We start from the raw sequence: 22568 nt of genomic DNA, 5'->3' as shown, positions 1-22568 counted from the left end.
GCATCATCCTTAATTGACTTATTGATAGCTTTGATATCTATGCCAGATCATTTGCAGGCTTTGGTTTTATGTTAATTTTTGCCTTGCATGAACATTAGGAGTTTGACTCAAGCTGAAAGAACACCTTTCTTTTCCAAGAGTTATTTGTTGTAGCTGTTATTAGCTCTCGAAGCATGGTCAACCCCACACATACTTCATGGCAAGCATATCTGTCCCTTTCATTTTCTTACCTTTCATTTACCAATAGTGGTGCTAAGAAAAAGTATATGAAGATTATATTCTGCCACCGAATTTGTGGTTTTGCAAGGAAACAAATCTTTATTCTCTAACTCAAAACAACCAATAACTCATGGCGGGTCAGTGGTACAGTAAATTAAAGCATGCATCACTGAACCAGGCAAATGTATTTCTCTATCAAAACATCGCAGTGTAATAAACAGTAAATATTAGGCTTGTGCAAATATTCGAACGAATACTACAGTATTCGAATTCGCTTCGAAACGAAATTAAGTTATTCTAAATTTCGAAGTATTCGAAATAAACAAATAAACATTATGCAAACCGCATGTAACCTCCTGTAAAGGTGGTTTCACTGCAGTGGAGAGGTGCTGTGCCGTGAATACACCTATCCAGGGGAAATCCGCACTGCCGCGAAGCCCCACTTCAAGGCTAAATGAACAGATTACCCTCACATCGATTCATCATTTTTTAAGTTTAAAAGCTCATTATACCTGCTTATATGCTCTAAGTATAATAAATTTTAAAACGTAACATATTTTACAAGTTATCACTTGCATTCTACTAAAGTCAAATCCTGCTACTATTCAAAGTTGCTTCCACTTTCCTTTGAACCAAAATGAATGACATTTGCACATGCCTTGTTTCAATTTAAGAAACTATTGTGCCGGTTAGCTGGGTCATGTCAGATATTCTTATTTTTCTTTATAATATGTGATATATACTATTCGAATTCAATTTGAAATTATTAAACCAAATTACTGTTCGCTTTAAACCTAAGATTTACCATTCGCACAAGCCTAGTAAATATATAACCTGATTTAAAACAGAAAATTGAGCGAGTTGTTATTGATTCATACTTAGGACTGTGCAGCGCTCACAAAAAGGGACAAAGGACAGAAGAAGTACACAGAACAAGCGCTGACTCTCAACTGAATTTTTATTCCGGAAAACACAACAGTATTCCCTAGCTGAGTGGGTCGAAAGAAACAAACAGTGAATGTGGTACTAAACACACGTCCAAGTTTGTTGACTGCGAGGTGGGAATCATGTATCAGATACCGTTATCGTGCGGTAGATCTTATATAGGACAGAGTGGAAGGTTCCTGTATGTTTGTTTGAGAGAATACAAGCGTTCATTAACACAAGACACGCATTCTCATTTAGCAGATCATTGTCGGGAGTGCGGGTGTACCCCACACTTTACCAGTGATTCCACTCCTACGCCAACTGCGCCAGAGTGCGCCAAATTGTACTTACTGCGCCATCCTGATAATATCGACGCAAATGGCGCCAAACTGCGCCAAAGTCTCGGGTTTGGCGGCGTCTGTCACCGGCAATCGCACCGCCGGCGCGTCAGAACATGTGCAGCTTGATCTTGGGGCTGCCAAAGTCCCAACTATGGACCAAGATTTATTCCGCTGAATAGTGCTCGCGCGTGCGTCCCGAGTAAGCCACGATGCCATGCACGGTGCCGACGCAGCTTCTGTTCTGCAAGTCGGCTCGACAGCAAAACGCGCTCTCCGCAGAGGTTCGTGACGTCTAGGCCTATCGGTAGCGAGAAAGTGCGACGGCAATTTATCGGCGAACATCGTCTGTTCCAGAAACGCTGCTGATAGCTCGTTTCAAGCGTCGTACGGCACATAATGAAAGCAATGTTCAGTAATAACTACATGCGTGCCGCTAAAATGTCTGTCACTTTTGTTTCTGGACATCGCGGAATGAAATCTGAGATCGCTAGCAGTAGATATGGAACAATATCGAATTTTCCTTGCTTCGCGTTTATGGAAGAGCACGTGAACGGTGGGAACGCGTTGACACTTTTCCTCAGATATACTTTATCCATGGATCTTCATCAAGAAGACCTTTTTCGTAATTCCTTCCACCAGCACATCCGAGTTTGTAATCATTCCGCGATAAATACCCCTTTAAAGGCCCTGCCCTTTCGAGCTCACTAGCTAGGGTTCCAATTCGAATTTTTCGCTTGCTTTTATAAAAATGTCATCTCAATAATAACAGCATATCTCCTGGTCGGAGCAGCCACAAATGCGCAGCTGTCAGTAGCGGGCCCGTCGCTTAAGGGCGAAGCAGTGAATGTGATACCAACAAATTGTATTGTTAAACGAAGTAAGGCTAGCAGCTAACTCTTTTGGATCCGATCTCGTGTAACTCAACAAAACGCTAGTTTAAGGGAATATGGCCGCTCCAGGAACCATAGCGTTTTCATGCTTTTAGTTCTCTAAACGCGAAGTAAGCGTTGAGAGCAGAGCAAATTTTCAAGCCGTCTCCTGATGCTTCGAGATAGCGCGCGCGCAAGCGACTGCGCCCTTCGATCGATGCGGTCCCCCCCCCCCCTCCGCTCCCCTGGCGTCCCTTCATGCTCCTTACGAAAGACGGGCGGGGCGTTTCCTCTCTGTTTTATGAGCAATCCACGGCAGGCCCGCACGCGGGAAGATGTTATCTCATGCGCTCTCCGTGCGACGGAGACAGACGGCCGGCTAGTTTAATCTCCGCTTCAGCGGCGTTCGTCGCCAGCGCTCGCGAGCTTTTACCCGCGGCTAGAATGAGCGTGGTGATGTTATTAATTTGGACTTTAAACGGAAAATTATGGCAACGGCGACGACAAAAATCCGCCGAGAGTGTCCATATAATTGCTATCATAATAAATTTTTTTTTTTAAATTGAGGAGCTGTGCAGTGGATGATAAGCGAAGTTGTTTCACGCATGGCACAGAGGTGACATGGTGGAGGACAGTTTGGTATGTAAGACCAGGTTGTTAACGGCTAGGCTGTTAACGTTCAATCCACAACATTAATGCGAAACCCTTAGATGCTTTATCAAGCACAAAAATTGACCGTCGGCGGCATTCGATTGATGCAAAATATAATCATCGTGTGATGTCGTCATCATCACGTCATATATCGTGATGTCACGTGACGATGTCGTCACATGACATCGCCGCTTTACACTGCTTCCGTGATCGCTGCGCCGATCATGGAGCTAGCGCAAAACCAGGTGAAGTGCAGAAAGCTTGCAGAGAGGGAGGGGGAGGATCAACACATCGATCGAGAAAAAGAACTTGGCTTTCGCCTTTGAGTCCTCTTAGGGGAATGTATTAGGGACAGTGTGACTCTTTAGCATTGATACACTGTTGTACGTCACGGCGTTTGTCTACCACGTCTGCTGATAACCACGTAGATGTATTTAGAGTGTTATTTCATAAATTGCAATTTTATTGATCTGCTAGTTTATATGCTAGTGTCGAAAATAATCGCCGAAGAGGTTATTTCCGAACACTCAAATGCAGGAGCCCTTATTTTTTTCATTAGCGAGTGAAGTATGGAGTTCTCCTGAGATGATATTTCCCATCAGATTTGCAATGAATCGAAATATTTCTAGCCTTCATAAGAGCCCCATAATAATATTCAGGTGCTTGAATGTTAATGCAATATGCCTCTGTAGTACACTCCAGGATGTAAAATTTGCTGCTGCACAGTGCTCCCAGATGCAAAATTATCTGCTCCAAAGTGCTCCAAGATGAAAATTTTTGCTGCTCCAAAGTGCTCCAAAACAAATTTTGCAGCTCCAAAAATTGCTCTAAATCGGAAGTCCTCGGTAGCATCACTGCTTTACTGATACCAGGGTTCTTTCCAGGCACAAAAAGCAGCTTGCCCGAGAAATTATCGAGGCCTTCCACATTAGAAGAAGCTACGAAAGATGCGTTAGCCAGCCATCGATAAAGCTTTTGGATAGGGAATACGAGTTTTTGGTCAGCACGTGCGGCAATGTGACTTAAAAGTCGTCGTGCGGCATGCTATGTTAAAGGGGTCGTGAAACATTTTCCGAAAATTTTAAACTACGTGTATATTCGGAATCCTGACCGTCCATTCAATACTATACCTCAACTCGTTTCATCGTCTGGGTTCATTTAATAACTGTAAAAGCACAATTACGATTCCCTTCTCACGTTTTCCTCAACTATACAGCTGACGTCACCTTAAGTAAGCTAATGAAAAGTCTCTCTCGTCGATAAAACATGGCGACGCAGCGATGTTTGCTGAGCCATAGTTGGCCGAGGTTCGTAGCATCATACTGTTCATATCGTGACGCAGTAAACGTCACACCTTTAAAGGGACACTAAAGGCAAATAACAATTTATGTCAGAGTGAAAGCACAATGTATGACAACTTCTAAAACGGCAAGATTATCAGCACCAGTGCCCTACTTACCGAGAAATTAATCTAAATGTATCACATGATGAGTGCCACGAGTGGGACATTTTCAAAGTGATCCCGATGACGTATGAGAGTCTGCCTACAATAAATCACTACTAGTCAGACTAGCAGCAATAAAAAAAAAGAACCTTCCATGCATCAAAAGACGTAATAAAATGATGTTTGTTCGTTTCCGTTTGATTCTTGGAAAAAAAGAACCTCTGTGGCGTTGCCATGGGGAACGGCACGCGTGGTTCAAAGGTTCTGTTTTCGCCGAACTGCGATTCGCCCGGCGCCCTGCTTCGCTCACGTGGTCGCGTCTCAGTGGTAGTTTCGGGATTGCGTACTGCCGCGGCGTACAGCCCAGCGTCGCTAGCCAATGTCTCGTTGTCAAGTTCTCCGTCCACATCCATTGCGGCAATTGCGGCAAGCTTTGATGGCTTCGATGGCCGTTGTTGCTGCTGTGGGTCCCGCTACTTTCGCTTTGTTTCTACTAGTGTCGGCGGCCGCGCAGTAAAGGCGGGCAACGTTGGGCACGGCAGCAGTGACGTATGAAAGTCTGATTTCAGGCGGGTGATTTGAAGTGCGCTAACGCGATGCGGACCACTAAAACGTGATTTTATTTCAAAATAAGCACTTCCTTGGCATAAAAGTAGCACTACGAGGTTTATGGACCGCTATTTCAACAATCAACGTCGACTTAATATTTGCCTTTAGTGTCCCTTTAAAGGGACACTAAAGAGAAACAATGAATTGGTTTAGATTGATAAAGTGTGCTCGGAGAACTCTTGTATAGTTTATTTCACCACCATAGGTTTATTATTAGAGGAGAAAACCAAGTTCAAATTTTCATTTTTAAATTTCGTGCCGAACTTTGTAATTCGTGATGTAAAAGACTTCAAAGAGCATTTAACATATTTTGACGCCACTGGCTCGACGAAATTTTCACAAACTCGTTATGTCAAGTCTCTGGCCTTCTCAGAGGACAATGTACTTCGATTTAACCGATTAGGAACTACGTAGGCCCAAGCGTGTGCTGTCAAAAATATGTGACGTCATGGCAAATGGTGTGGGAATTCCAAGGTGGCGTCGCCACCTGTATTTTCTTTTTGCGCGTTTTCTCGCTTATTAAGGGTCTTCGCACAGAAAGCGTGGTGTTTTTGGTATTGTGGAAGACTACTTTACTAATGCGAGAAAAATCGTTTTGCTCTTTAGTGTCCCTTTAAGATTTTAAGACACACACTGTTGGCATAGCGAGGGCTAAGCCACCCAAAACACGCCGTAAAACACAACTTAACGCAACCAGAAAGGAAAAAACTGGGACGCTGCACCAAGCGAGCAAAGGCAAGAATACACACGCGATGGAGCCCGGATGTGCTTGAAAGCGGAAGCAAGCAGATCACGTGCTGTATGTGCACAGTATATAACTCCGAGCGCAAAAGCACAGTATATAATTCAGAGTGCAAAAGTTGCTCTGTTATTTGTTTCTTTTCTAGGTTTCTATAAATCTATTATTTTAAAGCAAATCAAAGCTAACGCAGTGTTTATACTTCCCTTACTGCGACGTCACGATAAGAGAAGTTAGTGCCTAAGGCGGCCGGTAGTTCCGCACAGTCGTTTGGGAAGCTCAATTAAACTGCCGATTTCAACGGGCGTATTAATTACAGACTGAATATTGCACCGAAATATTCGGAATCGGCATGTCTAATCCTTGTTGAAGCAGGGAAAATTACGACCGGGCAGCTTCATTTTCTTTTCACGACCCCTTTAAGGGGCAACAGCCATGAATGTTCTTTTCGTCTGGAGTACAAGTCACGTGACTCGATTTCTTCTTGTTTACTTTTTTTGTGTTTTCCAGAATAAAAATTCAGTTGAGAGTCAGCGCTTGTCCTGTGTACTTCTTCTGTCCCTTTTCCCTTTTTGTGAGCGCTGCACAGTCCTAAGTATGAGTATATATCCTGATATTTCTTGCGTGCTAAATTTCAGCTCTGTCATTTGTGGGAATAACCTTCTGTGTATGAACTTCTTGCACATCTTTTGAAGGAAATGTAACCGAATTTGCTATTTATTAATAACACCTTTTTTTTTGTCAGCTTTGCAGTTGACCTCGTTGTCTGCAGTGCCTTAGGATGTGACATGTTTGACTGTGTGTTTCCGACAAGGACAGCGGTATGTAATCTGTGATTATCATCAGCACTTTTCGCTTTAGACATAGCATTGGCAGAAGGCAAATATGTGCCACCTGTTGGCTGTTGTTGGAAGGGCAACATGGTGACACCTCTTTGCTGGAAGAGATTCACATTACTTGCATGATAAATCACAATATTCACTTAGCCAATTTACCAAGCGCTACAAAATATTTTGTTAATTACCTCAGAGCACATGTTGCATCTTTGCCATTGAAAGACAAATGCTGAAGTCATGCCATTTAGCAGAGATCTTCAGATTATTAATTGTTTAGAAATCTCTATTCCTTAAAATGTAGCAAAATGGATTAGTGTTATGCCTCATTTTACTAAAATGCACATTTTAGAAATAAACGTGTTGAAGTAGTGCTAGTCTGAGGATTCCCACTAAATAGACATTGACATATTTTAGACACTGAGTGGCCCCAATTCTATAATTTTGACATGTAGCCTGAAATAAATTATTAATTGTGAAATAGGGAAGTTTTGGGTTGCTTCAAGTAATTTTGTTAAAGAGAGGGGTATTGTGAAATGTCACTGACAGTTGTTTCTTTTAAGATGAATGTATGGTGTATCAAAATAGAAAGGGTTTTCCAATGTCTTAACACTTTTGGCATGTATATGAGTGGAGGCTATCTTTGAAACATCTGTGACCTGCCACAATGGCTCAGTGTCTGTAGGGTTGCACTACTTAGCATGAAGTAGTGAGTTCTGCTGCTGGCCTCATTGGCCATATTCCAGTCGAGGTAGAAGGCAGAAACACTTCTGTATCAAGCTGTGGGTATGAGTTAAAAAAAAAAAAAGAATCCCAAGAGGAAGTTTTTAATCCGGAGCCCCTGCACAACAGTGTCCCTCATAATTTACTGCACAGTTTTTGTACATCAAAACCCAGAGTTTATAGTTAATTTAATGAAACATCAGGGTGTGTATAAAGTAACTGGGCACCTCAAGAGACCTTATTTAACTGCTCTTGATATCTCTGACTAACATACTGTTAAAAATTTGAATTGACGCAGCTACTTGAGTGGGTATCAAGCTTTAACTCTGTCCATTGTTTGTGCTGCTATGCAATGCACATTAATATCGGTGAAATATGGCAGTTATAGCGGGGTTCCTCTTTTTATCTTTTTGATACAAATGGTCTTTGCAGCTGTATCACGGCCACAGTAACTATGTCCCTGTGTTTCGCTACTAGAATGCACTTAGCAGACTGCGTTGTTCTCTGCACTGTTGTAAACAAACAGGTACAAGCCCAGCATTAACTGCAGGAGATAGTTTATAAGGTAACATCTGATGGCATTTATGAGCTCAAGGTGTCATCTGCACTGCTGCTGTATGCTCTTCTGCAGATGTTTGTGTACTGACGTGACATACATAATACGCACAACACACACAATGACCACTGGCATGCTTTATCGTGAAGTTGTCATGTGGATTCTTGCAGGATTTTATTCATAAACGCATAATTGTTTCCTTGCCTTATGTGCCAATAAGTATCCCGGCGGATTGTCGAGTTATTTTCTTGCTGCCAAAATATGAAAACTTTGACTGAAAGGTGTACTGACATGCAAATTTTGTATCCTTTCTTTGCTTATTTGGGCAGCTGTCAGTGCCATAATTATGGCGCAAAGCCTTGAGAGCACCGCAATTAACTACTGTACCTTTCATATGAACCTATCAAAATATTGTTAAAGGGGCCCTGCAACACTTTTTGTACATGGCTAGAAAATGTTCTTGATGAGTAGTCAAGACTCTTGTGAACATGTTAGCTAAATATTATAGCACTGCCATACAGCTGGGAACATACAATTTTATTTCAAGGCAGCTGAAAATCGCTCGCTCTCCTCTTGGCAAACTAGGTAGTTGAAAGAATTGACTACATAGTCTTAGGGACCAACATGCCATGGGCTGATCTTATAACTGTAAAAACATCCTCAGTAATACTTCTCTTGTTCGTTTTGAGTTCAGTAAATAAAAAATATATGTACGTTCATATATTTAAATACAGCAAAGCGTATCTCATCTTTGTGCTCTTCCGGTCTCCAGTGTTGCCAGGTCGAAAAGACAAAAAATAGCTAAGGAATTGGAAAAACTAGCCAAAAGTAGCCATGTGTGTGTGAAAACAACTGCAATGGTTTCATCTAAATGACTAAATGCAAGAGTCTTTTGGTGGAAATGTAAATAAGTACACCAAGAACCCTTCAAAATCACAAGTTGCTGAGATTGTAGAATAAATTGTTGACTTCAGCAATCATTTTGTGTAGGATGACAAAGCTTCTTGCACTGTTGCAGAAATGACACTCTTCACACGTGTTGCTTGACTTTTCTTAAAAGGACTAGAAGCAACAGCCTTGTTGCAGTCAAAGCATAAATTGTAGTCACTTTCGCAATCGTTTCTCACATTTTACAGCAGTTTTAACCCAAGTCCCAGCCACGTATCCAAAGTCTTTTCGTTTGTGTAGTGCAAGGGCCAAATTATATTTTGGGAACTGTAAACACGCCTTGGCCGCCATGTTTGGCACTGCATGAACGCCAGTAGCTGCGACTGTCAAAAGATATTGGTAATTTGGTTCAAGTTCAGGGAACATAAAAGTAGCCAAAAGGTAGCCAAGGCAATTTTTTTTTTCGCTGCCACCGGCTAAAGAAGTTGCCAAACTGGAGCACAGTGGCCAAACCTGGCAACCCTGCTGGTCTCGATCTATGATAGTCTGCTTAATGTTTTTTTCTCTTGCGTTCATGCAAGGCAGCACTGGGCGCACTAAACCCATGCTATTTCAAACACTGCGTGCCTGTGTTGGTATCTTGTCTCATACTATCAAGTTGGTATCTTGTCTCATACATATTAAATATGTATGAGCGCTTTGTAATGGGTGGGCCTTTAAACCACCCAATCGTTACGCAGCTCACATGTTTTGATGCCTGGCGCTGTTCTACGCTTCTGCCACGCAATATTACATGGGTTAAGGAGACTCCTTCCACTACTTGACATTCATATGGTGTTTTTTTTCCGAAGCAGTTTCAAGCAATAACGTGGCTCTGTGGAAGAACACCTGCTCGCCACGCAGACGGCTTGGGTTCGATTCTCACTTGAACCTAAGATTTTTACAAGGTGTGGGTTCGAGCTACTTGGTACTCCATGATCAACACTTGCGCAGAATTTCTTAGAGAACGGACGAAACAGATTTTTATTATTTACTTCATTTGCATCTTTCTTGATTTTTCGGTCACGGACAAGATGATGATTTTTCACTCACAACCAACGACACCGACGCCGACACCGATGCCGACACCAGAATTTCTGTGAAACGAGCTAGTGGAGGTGGCATCACAAATAACACTGTACAATAGCCTGCCAGTCATCTTGGTGCTGAGGGCAAAGTCGCACTTCATATTGTTATCTTTTCTTTACATACTCAGTGGCATGCACACACTGTCCCCTCTTGTCCCATGAAGCTTTGAATGGACTAGGCTTTTAGCAGCATGGGCATTGTGTGTCTCCATGTAGTATGTGTGTGTGTGTGTACACAAAATGACAACTCATACCACGAGACCATCACAAAAAGTTTCGATGTCATGATCAGTTTCTTTTTCTTTCTTTTTTTCCACATTTGAGGATGCTCTGCACTTGTCATGTGTTCTTAGCTGATAACATTAAAAGGCAACTTAATTAAATTATTTTTTGTACCCATGGGGTTAAGGCTCCGTTGTGTAATCATTTGATCAGTGGCTGTTCACTAAAGGAATGAAATTTACAGAAATACTTTCTGTTGGTACTTTTTTGTTGAAATCTTCAGTATAATAATGAAGTTTTAGGGCATAGTACAACTGCATTATATCAGTCTGATGATTTGAAAGGGTTTTTTGTGCTTGTCTATCATGCCGTAACCTCTATAAACATTGCATTTGATGTGTTTTAGTGATATAGCGGAAATATTTTCCTAGAGACAATTGTTTTGTTTTCAGATTAGTGTGTTGTCTCTTTCCAAATCACCATATTCCTCATGTGAGAAATGGAGACAGTATGTGGGATCTCCTGATGCACATCCATTCTCCCTTCCTTCTGGTCTTCCTTGGCCTTAAAATGAATTTTACCACGCCAGTTTGAATCTTGGCTGCCAAAAATATTTCAGACTTGTCTTCTTGCCTTAATGTCAAATTCTTAGCACGTAATCCAATGAATTCTGTAATGACAATTCGATTCCCTAAATTCAAACACATGCTTGAGAACTTTCCCGCTTCACACTGAGCTGTTCTTGAACAAGCAACTGGAAGGGGAAAGTGTGACTAATACAGACACAAGCTTGCATGTTGAAAGATATGGTAGGCTGTAGTAAAACTGCAACTACCCTTCAGATATTTAGAGAGCATCGGTCAGCTCGACAAACTTTAATGACACCTTGAGAGCATGTAATTTCACTGTCAGCACACGTCCCCGCCCAAGATACAAAAAACTCAGTTTGTGTTTTTACCTCTTTTTAATTCTATTTTAACTTTTTGCATTTTTTTTCTATATCTCTCTCCCTCTTTGTGTCTTTCAGTCCCCAATCCCCTTCCCCACGCAGCGTAGCAAGTCAGCGAATTTACACACGCCGGCTAAATTCTCTGCATTTCAATAAAGAGCTCTCTCTCTCTCTCTCTCTCTCTGCAATGCATATTAATGATAAGCTATTTTCACGCAATCTCCATCTTCTGTTTTCAGAGATTTGGCTGTGCTCTGGTGATGGGAGACCAACTAAACCTGAAGAACACTGAATTTAGCCATGACTTTAGACCTATTGAAAGTGACTGTCCGTGCTCAACATGCCGGCAGTATACTCGGGCTTACTTGCATCGCATTGTCAAGCAAGAGACAGTTGCCTGTCACCTGGTGTCCATCCATAATGTCAACTATCAGGTAAAATGCATTTGATCTTTTGTTCAACAGTTTCATTGTGTTTTATGAATGTATTCACAAAATCAGTGCATTTCTGATGCCTGATAACATAAGTGGTGCAAGTTGGGATTGCCCACTGGTGGAGGTTTTCCAGTGCTTTTGCCATTTGTTTACTTAAAGGGACCCTGAAACGGTTTTGACGATTTTGTACGAACACATTGGGCCGGTAGAGCAAGTCGTAAGGATCATTTACAGACCGATTTAAGCTATGTGCGTAAACTGTGTAATTTATTACAAGGCTTTAATGCTGCGAATCGCCACCGATCACAGCGGCTCAGCTGTGATCCCCGCCCACTTCCAGTGCGTGTTGCACTGGAAGCGCGACGTCATGCAGGTGGCTGATCTGATTGGATATGTCCAGTCCACGTCACTGAACCTCCTGTGGGCAACGAGCGTCGTCTGCCTGTGTTACAACATGCTCTGTGTTGACGTGAGCTGAGCGACAGTGTTTATCTCGAGGTTTCTTTTCTTGGACAAAATGAATTGCCCTAGCCGTGTTGTGTACCACATATCTAGCAATTGGTGACTTGTAGCTGCGACATCGTGCAATGTTTGTGACGCATCTGGCGAGCGGAATCCCTTCAGCTCGTCGCTGCAATGAGCGTCGCGCTCTCGCTATCCGTTCAACGCCACGATCCACATGTCTGCGGCTGTAACTTCACCTCTGAAGACACAACCACATTACCAGGGTTTACGCTTATCGGTGATCGTTCTCGAACTCTTTTTGTTTGTCCGCATGCTTTTGCAGGTTATCGCCGTACAAGAGAATAAAATAAGATCAATTGGTAGTGTGGCGGCACCTGTCGGAGCAAATATTAACCACTCCGCAAGCGGCGTGCTGCCGGGCACACTGGGCCTCCGAGATTGCGCGTAATATCGGAGGCCATGACTGGGCGAAGCTCAAACCATCGAGTGCGCTTATGACAGCGCTGCAATCGCCGGCGATGCCAGCGTGTCTGTGAGTTGAGGTGCAAGACAGGGTGAGGAGGAAGGTATATATATATAATTGTCCGTAGTGGCCTTGGTACACGGTGTGTCGCCTAATTTCTGGTGCGAATGATTTAGGGATGCTCTTGCCTAAACGCTGACAAAACTTCAAAAAACCGTTTCAGGGTCCCTTTAAAGGACCCCTGACAGCAAAATTTTTGTTTGTGACTTTTTTACTGTAATTTGTAGCTTTGTGTCTGGTAATCCCTAAATTGAATCGTAAATGCTCTAACATATCGTATAACTAATGCTAGCGTAGTTAATTGTGACCATTTTAGCGTCACTTCAAAACGCCCGCATAAAGATCATAAAAAACTAGCGCCCCATGTGGGGGAGCGCCAATGATCACGTGCACTCACAACGCTGTGGTGACGTTGAAAGCGCAGTTTTCAAATCGGGGCCCTGCGCGTGGTAGAAATTGAAACGATATGGGTGCCTGTGTAGGGGGTAAACCTGTTAAGTGCATGTCCCCTGACGAAAATACCTGGAGAGAAGCCCGACAACAGAGCGAGAGGGGTGGGGGACAAAAGCCCTCGCCGGGTGCCAGTTGTGGTATTGTGTGCGCCCAGCAAACCGTCTGTGACGTCCACAATACTACTTGCTTTACTCGTGGAACGTCACGCGGGGCCTCGATCTATGTCATACCACTGCGATGTCGCGAGGTGCAGCCAACTCAGATGAGCACTCACACTTACTTTAAAACTAAATTAAGATATCTTAAAGGCAATGTTCGCCACTAATAATCGGTCAGAGGTACCCCCGCATACAGGAAAGTCAAACAACACAAACACCTCGAGGTTTCAATTCTGGTGTCAGGGGTCCTTTAAGCTGTGTTAGTAAATTATCCAAAGGGATGGAAAAGGAGTCAAGTATTGTTGTGCAATATGAAAAAAGCCTGTTTTCTCACCAGGAGACACTTGCTAAGCCAGAAAAAGGATTCAAATACGTTTAAGGATTGGATGGTGATGCCCGCACCACCTTGCCATGACAACATGAATATTTTTTGGTGTCTGTGCCTAAAATCTTTATTGGTGGGCGATTCCACGTAAGATCGAACAAACGATGGCTGGTCGACCTCTCAAATTTATTTCAAAATTTTATATATTATTGCCTGGTGAGTGGAAAGAAGAGATCCGCAATTTGTTTTGCCGCCAAAAATTTTTTCGAACCACAGGAAATCAATAATGACGAAGAGGTGGAGTAGAGCGCTCATCCGCTCTGCTGTTTTGGCCAACTTTCGTTATGAATTGCACAAAATATATTAAAGTTAGGTAGCTGAAATTTATTTACCTAAATATATGCATGTTTTTGCTTCTGCTCAGGTATTTTTAGTTTTTATGTGTAGTGTAGATGTTTTTATAAAAAACCTCAAAAATGGCCCAATCGGCAAAATTTTCTTTACTTTGAAGGTCTTTATCTCAAAAAAGCCTTGTAGCAGAGGTACAAAAATTCTGCATTACGTTCTTCGCATGCGTATCTACCAAACTGCCAAATCTTGTATTTATATAACTTTTCAGTAAAGAGATATGATCGGGCTAAGTTCAAGAAAACACCGAACAATGAAAACTTCTGACTACAATAAAAAAAAAACCCCATTTTTAAATTTCTTAAACTTTGTCCACTTATTCTCCTCCACATCAGCTTTCACAATCATTAAAAACATGTTGCATAATGTCGTTGCACTAATAGTTACGGCCCCTCCACTGAGACCCTTAGGTAAGGATGGGCAATTCCGACTTCTTGCCCAGCAGGTGCATAAAATGATGGCAGGATTGAATTTCTTTTTATTAAAAGGTCAGCAGGTACCTAAAAAGGTGTCGCCGGCACTGAAGACGTTAATTTTGAAATTATTTGGTCACTGCAGCGGCCACGAGCGCGGAGCTACCGAGCAGGCGCGCGCGCACCCGAGATGCTCGTTGTAAGAGACGGCGCAGTGAGAGCTCGTTCTCGCGTCCTCAGACCGATTGAGTTCGAAACAGCAACACCTCTCGGGTGACTTGAACGCACGTGCACTGGAGCTTCGCTATTCTATCCGCCCTCTGTTCGCATCTCAGCTAGGCGCTGATAACACGGCGGAGATGGAAGCAAGATGAAAACTCTGTAAGGGAGCTATGAGCGCTCGCTTCACGCACGCTGCTGCCACAGAAACTGCGCTGCGCCAGTTGCGATCAGTGGAAAGCATGAACGTGGCGCTCCAGTGGCAAAGCAAAGTATGGATTGTCAAAGGAAAGAAAAGCAAAACTATCGGTAACCGGATGCGCTTGTCTATATTAGATGTCGGCAGCAGACGGCATGAACTGGCCGCGCGTTGGGTGCGCTGTTCACACTTCATTCGGCGCGGATAGTTCTTGTGCTTTGCTCTTACTCTACTCCTCCTGTGCGTCTCATGACGAGAAAGTATAGCTCTGAATGAGTCCATTGTGGAGACTACCTTTCGAAGCACAAGAAGCTTAAAGGAGTACTGACACGAATTTTAAAAAAATTCGGATTGTTGCTCTAAATAAAAATACTGGTGTCGAGAAACCTAAAACGGCTATTGTGGTGCCTGGGAATGCATCCTATATATTTTAATTAGCGCCACCTTAAAAAGACACTTTTGGTTTCGATATCGAGGGGGTGGCTTCTCAGTGTCGTTTCATAGCAGTGTGACGTCACGGAGATACAGAAATTCGCGACGCACTAGCGGGAAATCCGTCATCTGCTCATGGTGCAATAGACAACAATGAGTGAATTGTCGTCCAGTGACTCTGACAGTGATTTCTACGATTTAGGCTGCATGCAGGACGCAGAACTCGCGAACTCGGAGGAACTGTCTTGACTTGTCGGGATAATGTCCTTGCAGTGTGGCTGGCTTGCAAATGCTCAGCGACGAACACTTCAAAGTCAAGTTAAAATATTTTATACGTGTTCTCCGACTCCAGTGTGTGGACAGCGTGGACACTGCATACCAACGAAGCAAAAAATGTCCCTTTTGCGATGTCTCAAAATCGTGTCAGTACTCCTTTAATTATTGCAAAGAAGCCAAATTTCGCAGAGTTACCGACCTAGACATAAATGCTTTGAAGGAACGTTTAACGCCCGAAAGATCAGTGACTGTCAGTGAGACGGACTACTTGTGCTACGCGTGCTTTTGCTGCCACTGCAATGAAAGATCTTCACGGAACGCACAGTTTAACGATGACATTCTTATGCCCCCTGAAAAAGAAATCGACGCAATTAACCAGATCACTGCGACTACCGGTGCACATGCGTTCAAGTCACCCGAGAGGTCTTGCCGTTTCGAACTCAATCGGTCTGAGGACGCGAAAACAAGCTCTCACTGCGCCGTCTCTTACAACGAGCATCTCGGGTGCGCGCACGCCTGATCGGTAGCCCCGCGCTCATGGCAGCTGCAGTGACCAAATATTTTCAGAATGAACGTCTTCAGTGCCGGCGACACCTTTTTAGGTACCTGCTGGCCTTTTAATAAAAAGAAATTCAATCCTGCCTGCATTTTATACACTTGCTGGGCAAGAAGTCGGAATTGCCCATCCTTGCCTAAGGGTCTCATTGGAGGGGCCGTAACTATTAGTGCAACGACATTATGCAACATGTTTTTAATGATTATGAAAGCTGATCTGGAGGAGAATAAGTGGACAAAGTGTAAGAAATTTAAAAAATGGGGTTTTTTTTTAATTGTCGTCAGAAGTTTCCATTGTTCGGTGTTTTCTTGAAATTAGCCCGATGATATCTCTTTCCCGAAAAGTTATATAAATACAAGATTTGGCAGTTTGGTAGATAAGTATGCGAAGAACGCAATGCAGAATTTTTGTCGCTCTGCTACAAGGCTTTTTTGAGATAAAGACCTTCAAAGTAAAGAAAATTTTGCCGATTGGGCCATTTTTGAGGTTTTTTATAAAAACATCTACACTACACATAAAAACTAAAAATATCTGAGCAGAAGCAAAAACATGCATACATTTAGGTAAATAAATTTCAGCTACCTAACTTTAATATATTTTGTGCAGTTCATAACGAAAGTTGGCCAAAACAGCAGAGCGGATGAGCGCTCCACTCCACCTCTTCGTCATTATTGATTTCCTGTGCTTCGAAAAAATTTTTGGCGGCAAAACAAATTGCGGATCTCTTCTTTCCACTCATCAGGCAATAATATATAAAATTTTGAAATAAATTTGAGAGGTCGACAAGCCATCGTTTGTTCGATCTTACGTGGAATCACCCTGGTAAAAAAATTGACAGCATCATATCTTAAGAGAGCCAAAAACTAAGCCTAAGATTTTTTTATGTAATTTTATTGAGCAAGAGTGCCCTTTATGTGAAAAAAAGTGCTTTGAAATTTGATGGCTTGTGATGGCATTATGATGGCTTACCAATCCTGGTGTACTGGTGAAAATTTTCGAAAGTGGAACTTTCGCCATCATTTTCTCTTGCAATTATCAGCTTATAGCCACGAAATTAGCAAAAGAAAGTTGAGTTAATAAAAGGTGTGCTCACTCTTGGCGACATCATGTAGCCGGAAAAGCTGCATATCAAGGCCGTAAATTAGAAAAAGCAGGAGCGGGTCACGCCTGACTGCGTGCGTGTCTTCTTCTGTGTGGTGGCCGGTGAGACCTAACCACAAAACATGCCATCCAACTAAGCTTTTGTATGAACAACAGTTTTTCCCTTGTTTTCCCCATTGACCTGGTCAGATCAAAGGGGAACGTTTCTTTTTTTTTTTTTTTCCTCTTCCTCCTGATTCATTTACCTTTTACCCCACAAAGACAGGTTGGAAGTGCCCCAGCGCCCAGAGCAAATGGATGGTTTTTATCTTATTTTCCTTCTTTTTTTTTCCTTAACTTCCTCAATAGCAACTGCTTACACATGACAATAGTTAAAGAAGCAGTCCTTTTGGCTATCTCTCAGTCTTCTTCCTTCTTTTTTATTCTTTGAATTTTTTCCCCTCTTTCTTGCAACCACTAGGGCTGCACGAATAGTAAATTTCAGAACCAAATCGAATACGAATAGAATATGCGTACAAATAGAATACCGCAGTAAAAGCTCGTTAATTTGACACTCGTTAATTTGGAAAATTGGATAATGCGGACGTGCTCTCTGGTCCCGGTCAGCGTATGCATTGTTTAATGGCATCGAACTCTTGTTAATTCAGTCATATTTGGCCACAACCCGGTTAATTCGGACGATCCTCGGAGCATGCCGAGCGCGAACCGCCTCAAATGTACGACGCAAATGAACAAAAATGGCGTTCGCAAACAGCCAAAACGGTCGACGGGGTTTCAGAAAGGCGCAACCACCACCCACAATCGCGTTGTTGCTTCGTCATAAGGTATGGGTTGAGATTTTCGATGGAGGCGAAAATGTTTGAGGTCCGTGTACTTAGATTTAGGTGCACATTAAAGAACCCCAGGTGGTTGAAATTTCCGGAGCCTTCCACTACGGCGTCTCTCATAACCATATCGTGGTTTTGGGACATTAAACCCCACATATTATTATTAAGGTATGGGTTGAAAGCACGTTTTTGGTTAAGACACGGGGGTCCTGAGCCTGTTCACGTTGTGAAGGAAGTCTCAAATGACGAAAATTGCGGCTTTTGCACTGCTCTTATGCAAAATAATTACTGGATTTACATATTTCTCAAGAAAATGAAAGTGCATTGATGTAATAGACATTTATTTATTGTTTCCCACATACTTTCGATAATTTGGCATTTGGTTAATTCAGTTTTTTCCAGTCCCGTGAAATCTGAATTAGCAAGCTTTTACTGTATTTGAATAGTTTTCGAATAGGAAGGCAACCATTTTCAATACAGCCGTAGAATTCATCAACATTTTATTTTAAACAAATATTCACCAACTTCAACAAAGGAAAATTACGGTTACTTTTAACCAAGGAAAAGTGCCACAATTATGTTAACTGGGGTAAGCTTGTATGCAGTAGTGACCTGACTTTTTTTGTAATTTTACGTGGAGACACAGTAGTGACTACAATATTCAAGATGGTACTTTGTCACCAGATTTTATATAAAACTGAGACACAGAAATTAGACATTGTTTCATGAAACATCATGATCATTCATCTCATAATGATGATAATGGATTGATGACACTTCGGCAGCACTGCAGTTTTAAGCAAAAAACACCTTCATGTGGTGATCAATAGTACAAAAATTAAGAGAGAGAGAGATAATAAAATGAGAGAAAGGCAGGGAGGTTAACCAGAATTGTAGCATCCAGTTTGCTACCCTACACTAAGGGGAGGGGGAAAGGGAAAGAAAGATGGAAAGGAAAGTTCACAAAACAGGGATTGATCTGACGACCAGCAGACTACCGCATTTCGAAAAGTGCGCTGACCCACTACGCCACCAAAGCCGTACGACGGAAGTGTCTGAAACGACTACAAATTTACGGTAGCGGGCCCCAGGAGCGTAGCCAAGGGAGCATCGATAGTCCTGTAAAAGCTTGAGTTGCATGCATCTTGACAATTCAGTGATTAATACAAGTAAATTGACGCCTTGCTCTTCCAACGTTCTGGTCTTTCGGGGCTTTCCCATCGGTGCTAGTTATTTGAAAAATATTTGGTATTTCGAATATGCAATATTCAATTCAAGGACCAAATCGAATAGAATGCTTGTTGATTCATCTAGTAGAACTCGTTGTTGGGCTAGTTGGTGCATTGCATCAAGGAATTAAACCAGCCGAAAACAGACGAACACAGGAAACGGTGAAGGAGACAGGAAAGCGGCTAGACTACCAACTTTCGAGCCGCTTTCCTGTCTCCTTCACCATTCCCTGTGTTCGTCTGTTTTCGGCTGGTTTAATTCCTTGATGTTGTTGATTCATTATTTGAAATTTTCTAATATTCGCACACCCCTAGCAACCACTGTCGTAACATGTTTTTCGAACACCCCAGCTGCTGTTTGTTTGTTTTTTTTATTATTATTATTCATTTTTCATTTCTTGCGTTTGGCCTCCAAACTGGGTGTCCCTCTGTGACGGTTCTAACTAGATTCTCTGAGGAAGGTTGGTCCACTAGCCGAAAATGTTAGAAAGAAAGAAATAGTTTTCTGTTTTCACCACTATGCTTTTGAAGTTTACACAAAGTATATATGTCTGCTGGTGTTGCTCGAGCAAAACGTTTGTGGTAGGTGAGAAGACTCAAAAGTCAAGATCAACAAGAATGTTCCTTTGTTTGACAACCAAAAGATCAAAAGAAAGTCAGGAGCAGCTTCCTTGATTAGGTCTTTAAAAATGATGGAAGAGGAATTGAACTCGTCAAGTGTGCATTTGCAGAAATGTGGAATCATGAGCCCAGCTTCTCCAATGCTTGATTGCGTTTGAAGGCAAGCCTGAAGTCTGTTTGAACTTATGTGTCACTGCGCTCTTCTTTTGGATAATGCGCATTTATTTTGGACTGGTAAATGATATCAGATCCCCAAAAATCTGTTGGAAGAGTAAGGTTGAGAGCACAGACTTCTTTTTTCGTTTCTAGCCATTTTTTATATTTCCATCATCCTCATTGACATGACTGCATGCTTTGTGTCTGTGCAGAAAGAAAAGAAAAGGTAGTGTCTTTAAGTGCGAGTGATATTGAGTTGGCCTCACACGAAAATGGCAAGCTCATATTTTTGCAGTGAAGCCCACCTTTGTCACAATGTGCCAAAAAAATTGCTTGTAATGGTCTTTTAAAAAATAGTCCTCTGAAAAAAAAAAAAAACTTCGGCACCTATAAGTAGCAAAAACATAGTGACTTTAAGGATTAGCCACTTTGATTGTGAGTGAAATTGAACTGGCCTTAGACGACCGTGGCATGCAGTGAAAGTCACCTTTGTTACAGCATAGAAAAAAACCTTGCTTCTTGCAAACTTCACCTTTCAGAACAGAAATTTTTCGAATATTCATGCCTTATATGGTTATCAGAATATTTCAACGCAAAAAATTTTGTCATTGCTGAAAGTTTTTTTTGTAGCATTCTTAAATGGTTGAAGTTGGGATGAGGGAAGAGGTGGGAGATAGGTGGTTACAGGACATCTGGTATCTCCTTGATCCACCTGTACATAAATGGAACATGCAGCCTTTCTTTCGGGCAGCCATTATACACTTGGCAGCTTTACCAGTTATTATACATTTATACCACTATTTAACCTCACATGGGTTGGCAGATTAATAGCATGTGCCACAGTCACCCGTAAATGGGCTTTTGCTGCTTGCTTTGCACTATCACAAATCATCGGATGCACCTGGCTCAGGTTGAATGAGAGCCTTGCCACTAGCAGAAGCTTAGCTGCAGCCACACCAAGTTGAGAAGTCCCTGCAAATTGGTGTGGCGCATGTGTTCTTGTGCAAGTATCACTGCTGTGGCATGCAAGTGGCACACTTTGTTGGCTTTTCCAAAATTTCTCAGACGTTCTTCTAAGTATGAGAAAAAAGGCAGCCTGTCACCAACAACTACAAGTGAACATTTTAGACAGGCTCTAGAAACCGGGTATTGATATCGTGACCAAGAAGGTAACAATTGAAAAGTTACCGTAGCTAAATATTCAGTACTAGTCAGTTTATTAAGAACACAGAAATAATGGACACTTCTTTAAGAAGCTGCTAATAACATATGTTGATGTCATATTGCACAGAAGGCTTCATTTAGCTTTTTATTGACTCTATGTAAGATGGAAATGTTCATGGTCTCTGTTTTGGTGACAGAAATTATAATGTGCGAATTGTCCTTATTGAATTTGGGCATTGTGTAAACAAACGTAAATTGAGAATATGGAGTATATGTGACAGCCAATAGGTCTTTTTTGAGGGGGAATCTTATGAGGCATGTATGATTGAGGAGCTCGCACTGAAATGATGCATCATGTGCATTTTCTGTTTTGGAATGGATTAATGGTACCGTAGAAGATATGAAACTGTTGAGCCTGCTGCTTACACATTGTTTTTCTTTTTTGAGAGAGATAGTTGAACAACTTCACTTTTCTTTCCCTGTCAAGATGAGGCTTATGAAAAGCATTCGAGACAACATCATGGCTGGAACCTTTGTTGACTTTGTGAAGACATTCATGAAGACCTTTTATCCAAAGGGTGACTATCCTAGTTGGGTAGTTGACGCCCTTGCCGCAGTAAATGTGCACTTGGACTCCTGACAAACATAGAAGTCTTATCAGCAGCCCTTGCACATTATGGGTCCAAACAAAGGTGTTGACATAGCTGGTCAGTATATAGATCAGTTGCTCTCTTCTTTTTTTTTTTTTAATTAAACAGTCTGCTTTGATCTTGCTTGATTACTCGTTCGACATTACCTTTTTAACTAGCCAGTCGTGGACCTGTGAACGTGTATTTGATTTTGAGATTTTTTTTCCATGAACTCTGGCCATCTCCCTCGCCCATTCTATCAGTGTAACATGATCTACTGGGCAAGGGAGATGGCCAGGATCCACAGTTTCCTGGACTCTTTTAAAGAGACTGCCCATCCAGGGCAAAGACTTTTACCAGTTCCTAATAAATGTTTATTTCTTTCTCTCTCCTCCTTGCATAAATTCATATTCAAAAATATAAAACAGCGTATAAAAGAAAAGGAGGATGACAGAGCAGTAATTTTTGCATCAAAACCAAGCGCTAAGGTTTCAGTTCTCTTAATCGATCTGGTGTGTTCATGTTCTGCAAAACTTACACCCCCAGACATGGTCACTTGACAATCCATCTATATATAGGCCTAGTGTGGTGCTGCTTCAAGCTGAGCTAGCAGCGCCATCTGACACAGGCAACAAAAAAGTTAGGTTAGTGGTTGGTTGCTCACAGGCGGGCAGTCATGGTTAAGTAGCATGGCACCTCGCCAAAAGGACGTGAAAACGTCGCGAAAGTCCAGAACGTCTCTGTACTGCTGCGTGCATGGCGGCCACGTAGCTGCAGGAACACAGTTGGAAAACAACCATCTGTAAAATTCTGCTGGTTCCCATAGAAATTGCACAAAAATGAAAGAAGACGATCTTCGAACACAGGTGTGCGGCATGTAAAG

At 42.2% G+C, this 22568-nt stretch overlaps 1 protein-coding gene across 1 annotated transcript in view; it reads left to right on the top strand.

Moving 5' to 3' along the window:
- Nucleotides 1-21824, top strand: part of LOC119397369 (queuine tRNA-ribosyltransferase catalytic subunit 1-like) — a 40684-nt gene extending 18860 nt beyond the window's left edge. The window contains 3 exon segments of the mRNA XM_037664805.2: nucleotides 6545-6620; nucleotides 11337-11531; nucleotides 21544-21824. Of these exon segments, the coding sequence (XP_037520733.1) occupies nucleotides 6545-6620; nucleotides 11337-11531; nucleotides 21544-21696 (424 nt within the window). The 3' untranslated portion in view covers nucleotides 21697-21824.
- The last annotated feature ends 744 nt before the right edge of the window (nucleotides 21825-22568 follow it).

Source organism: Rhipicephalus sanguineus, chromosome 1 (genome assembly GCF_013339695.2).
Source record: "Rhipicephalus sanguineus isolate Rsan-2018 chromosome 1, BIME_Rsan_1.4, whole genome shotgun sequence".
Classification (NCBI taxonomy): domain Eukaryota; kingdom Metazoa; phylum Arthropoda; class Arachnida; order Ixodida; family Ixodidae; genus Rhipicephalus; species Rhipicephalus sanguineus.
Note: the sequence above shows the minus strand (reverse complement) of the source record. Positions and strands in the feature narration are given on the sequence as shown.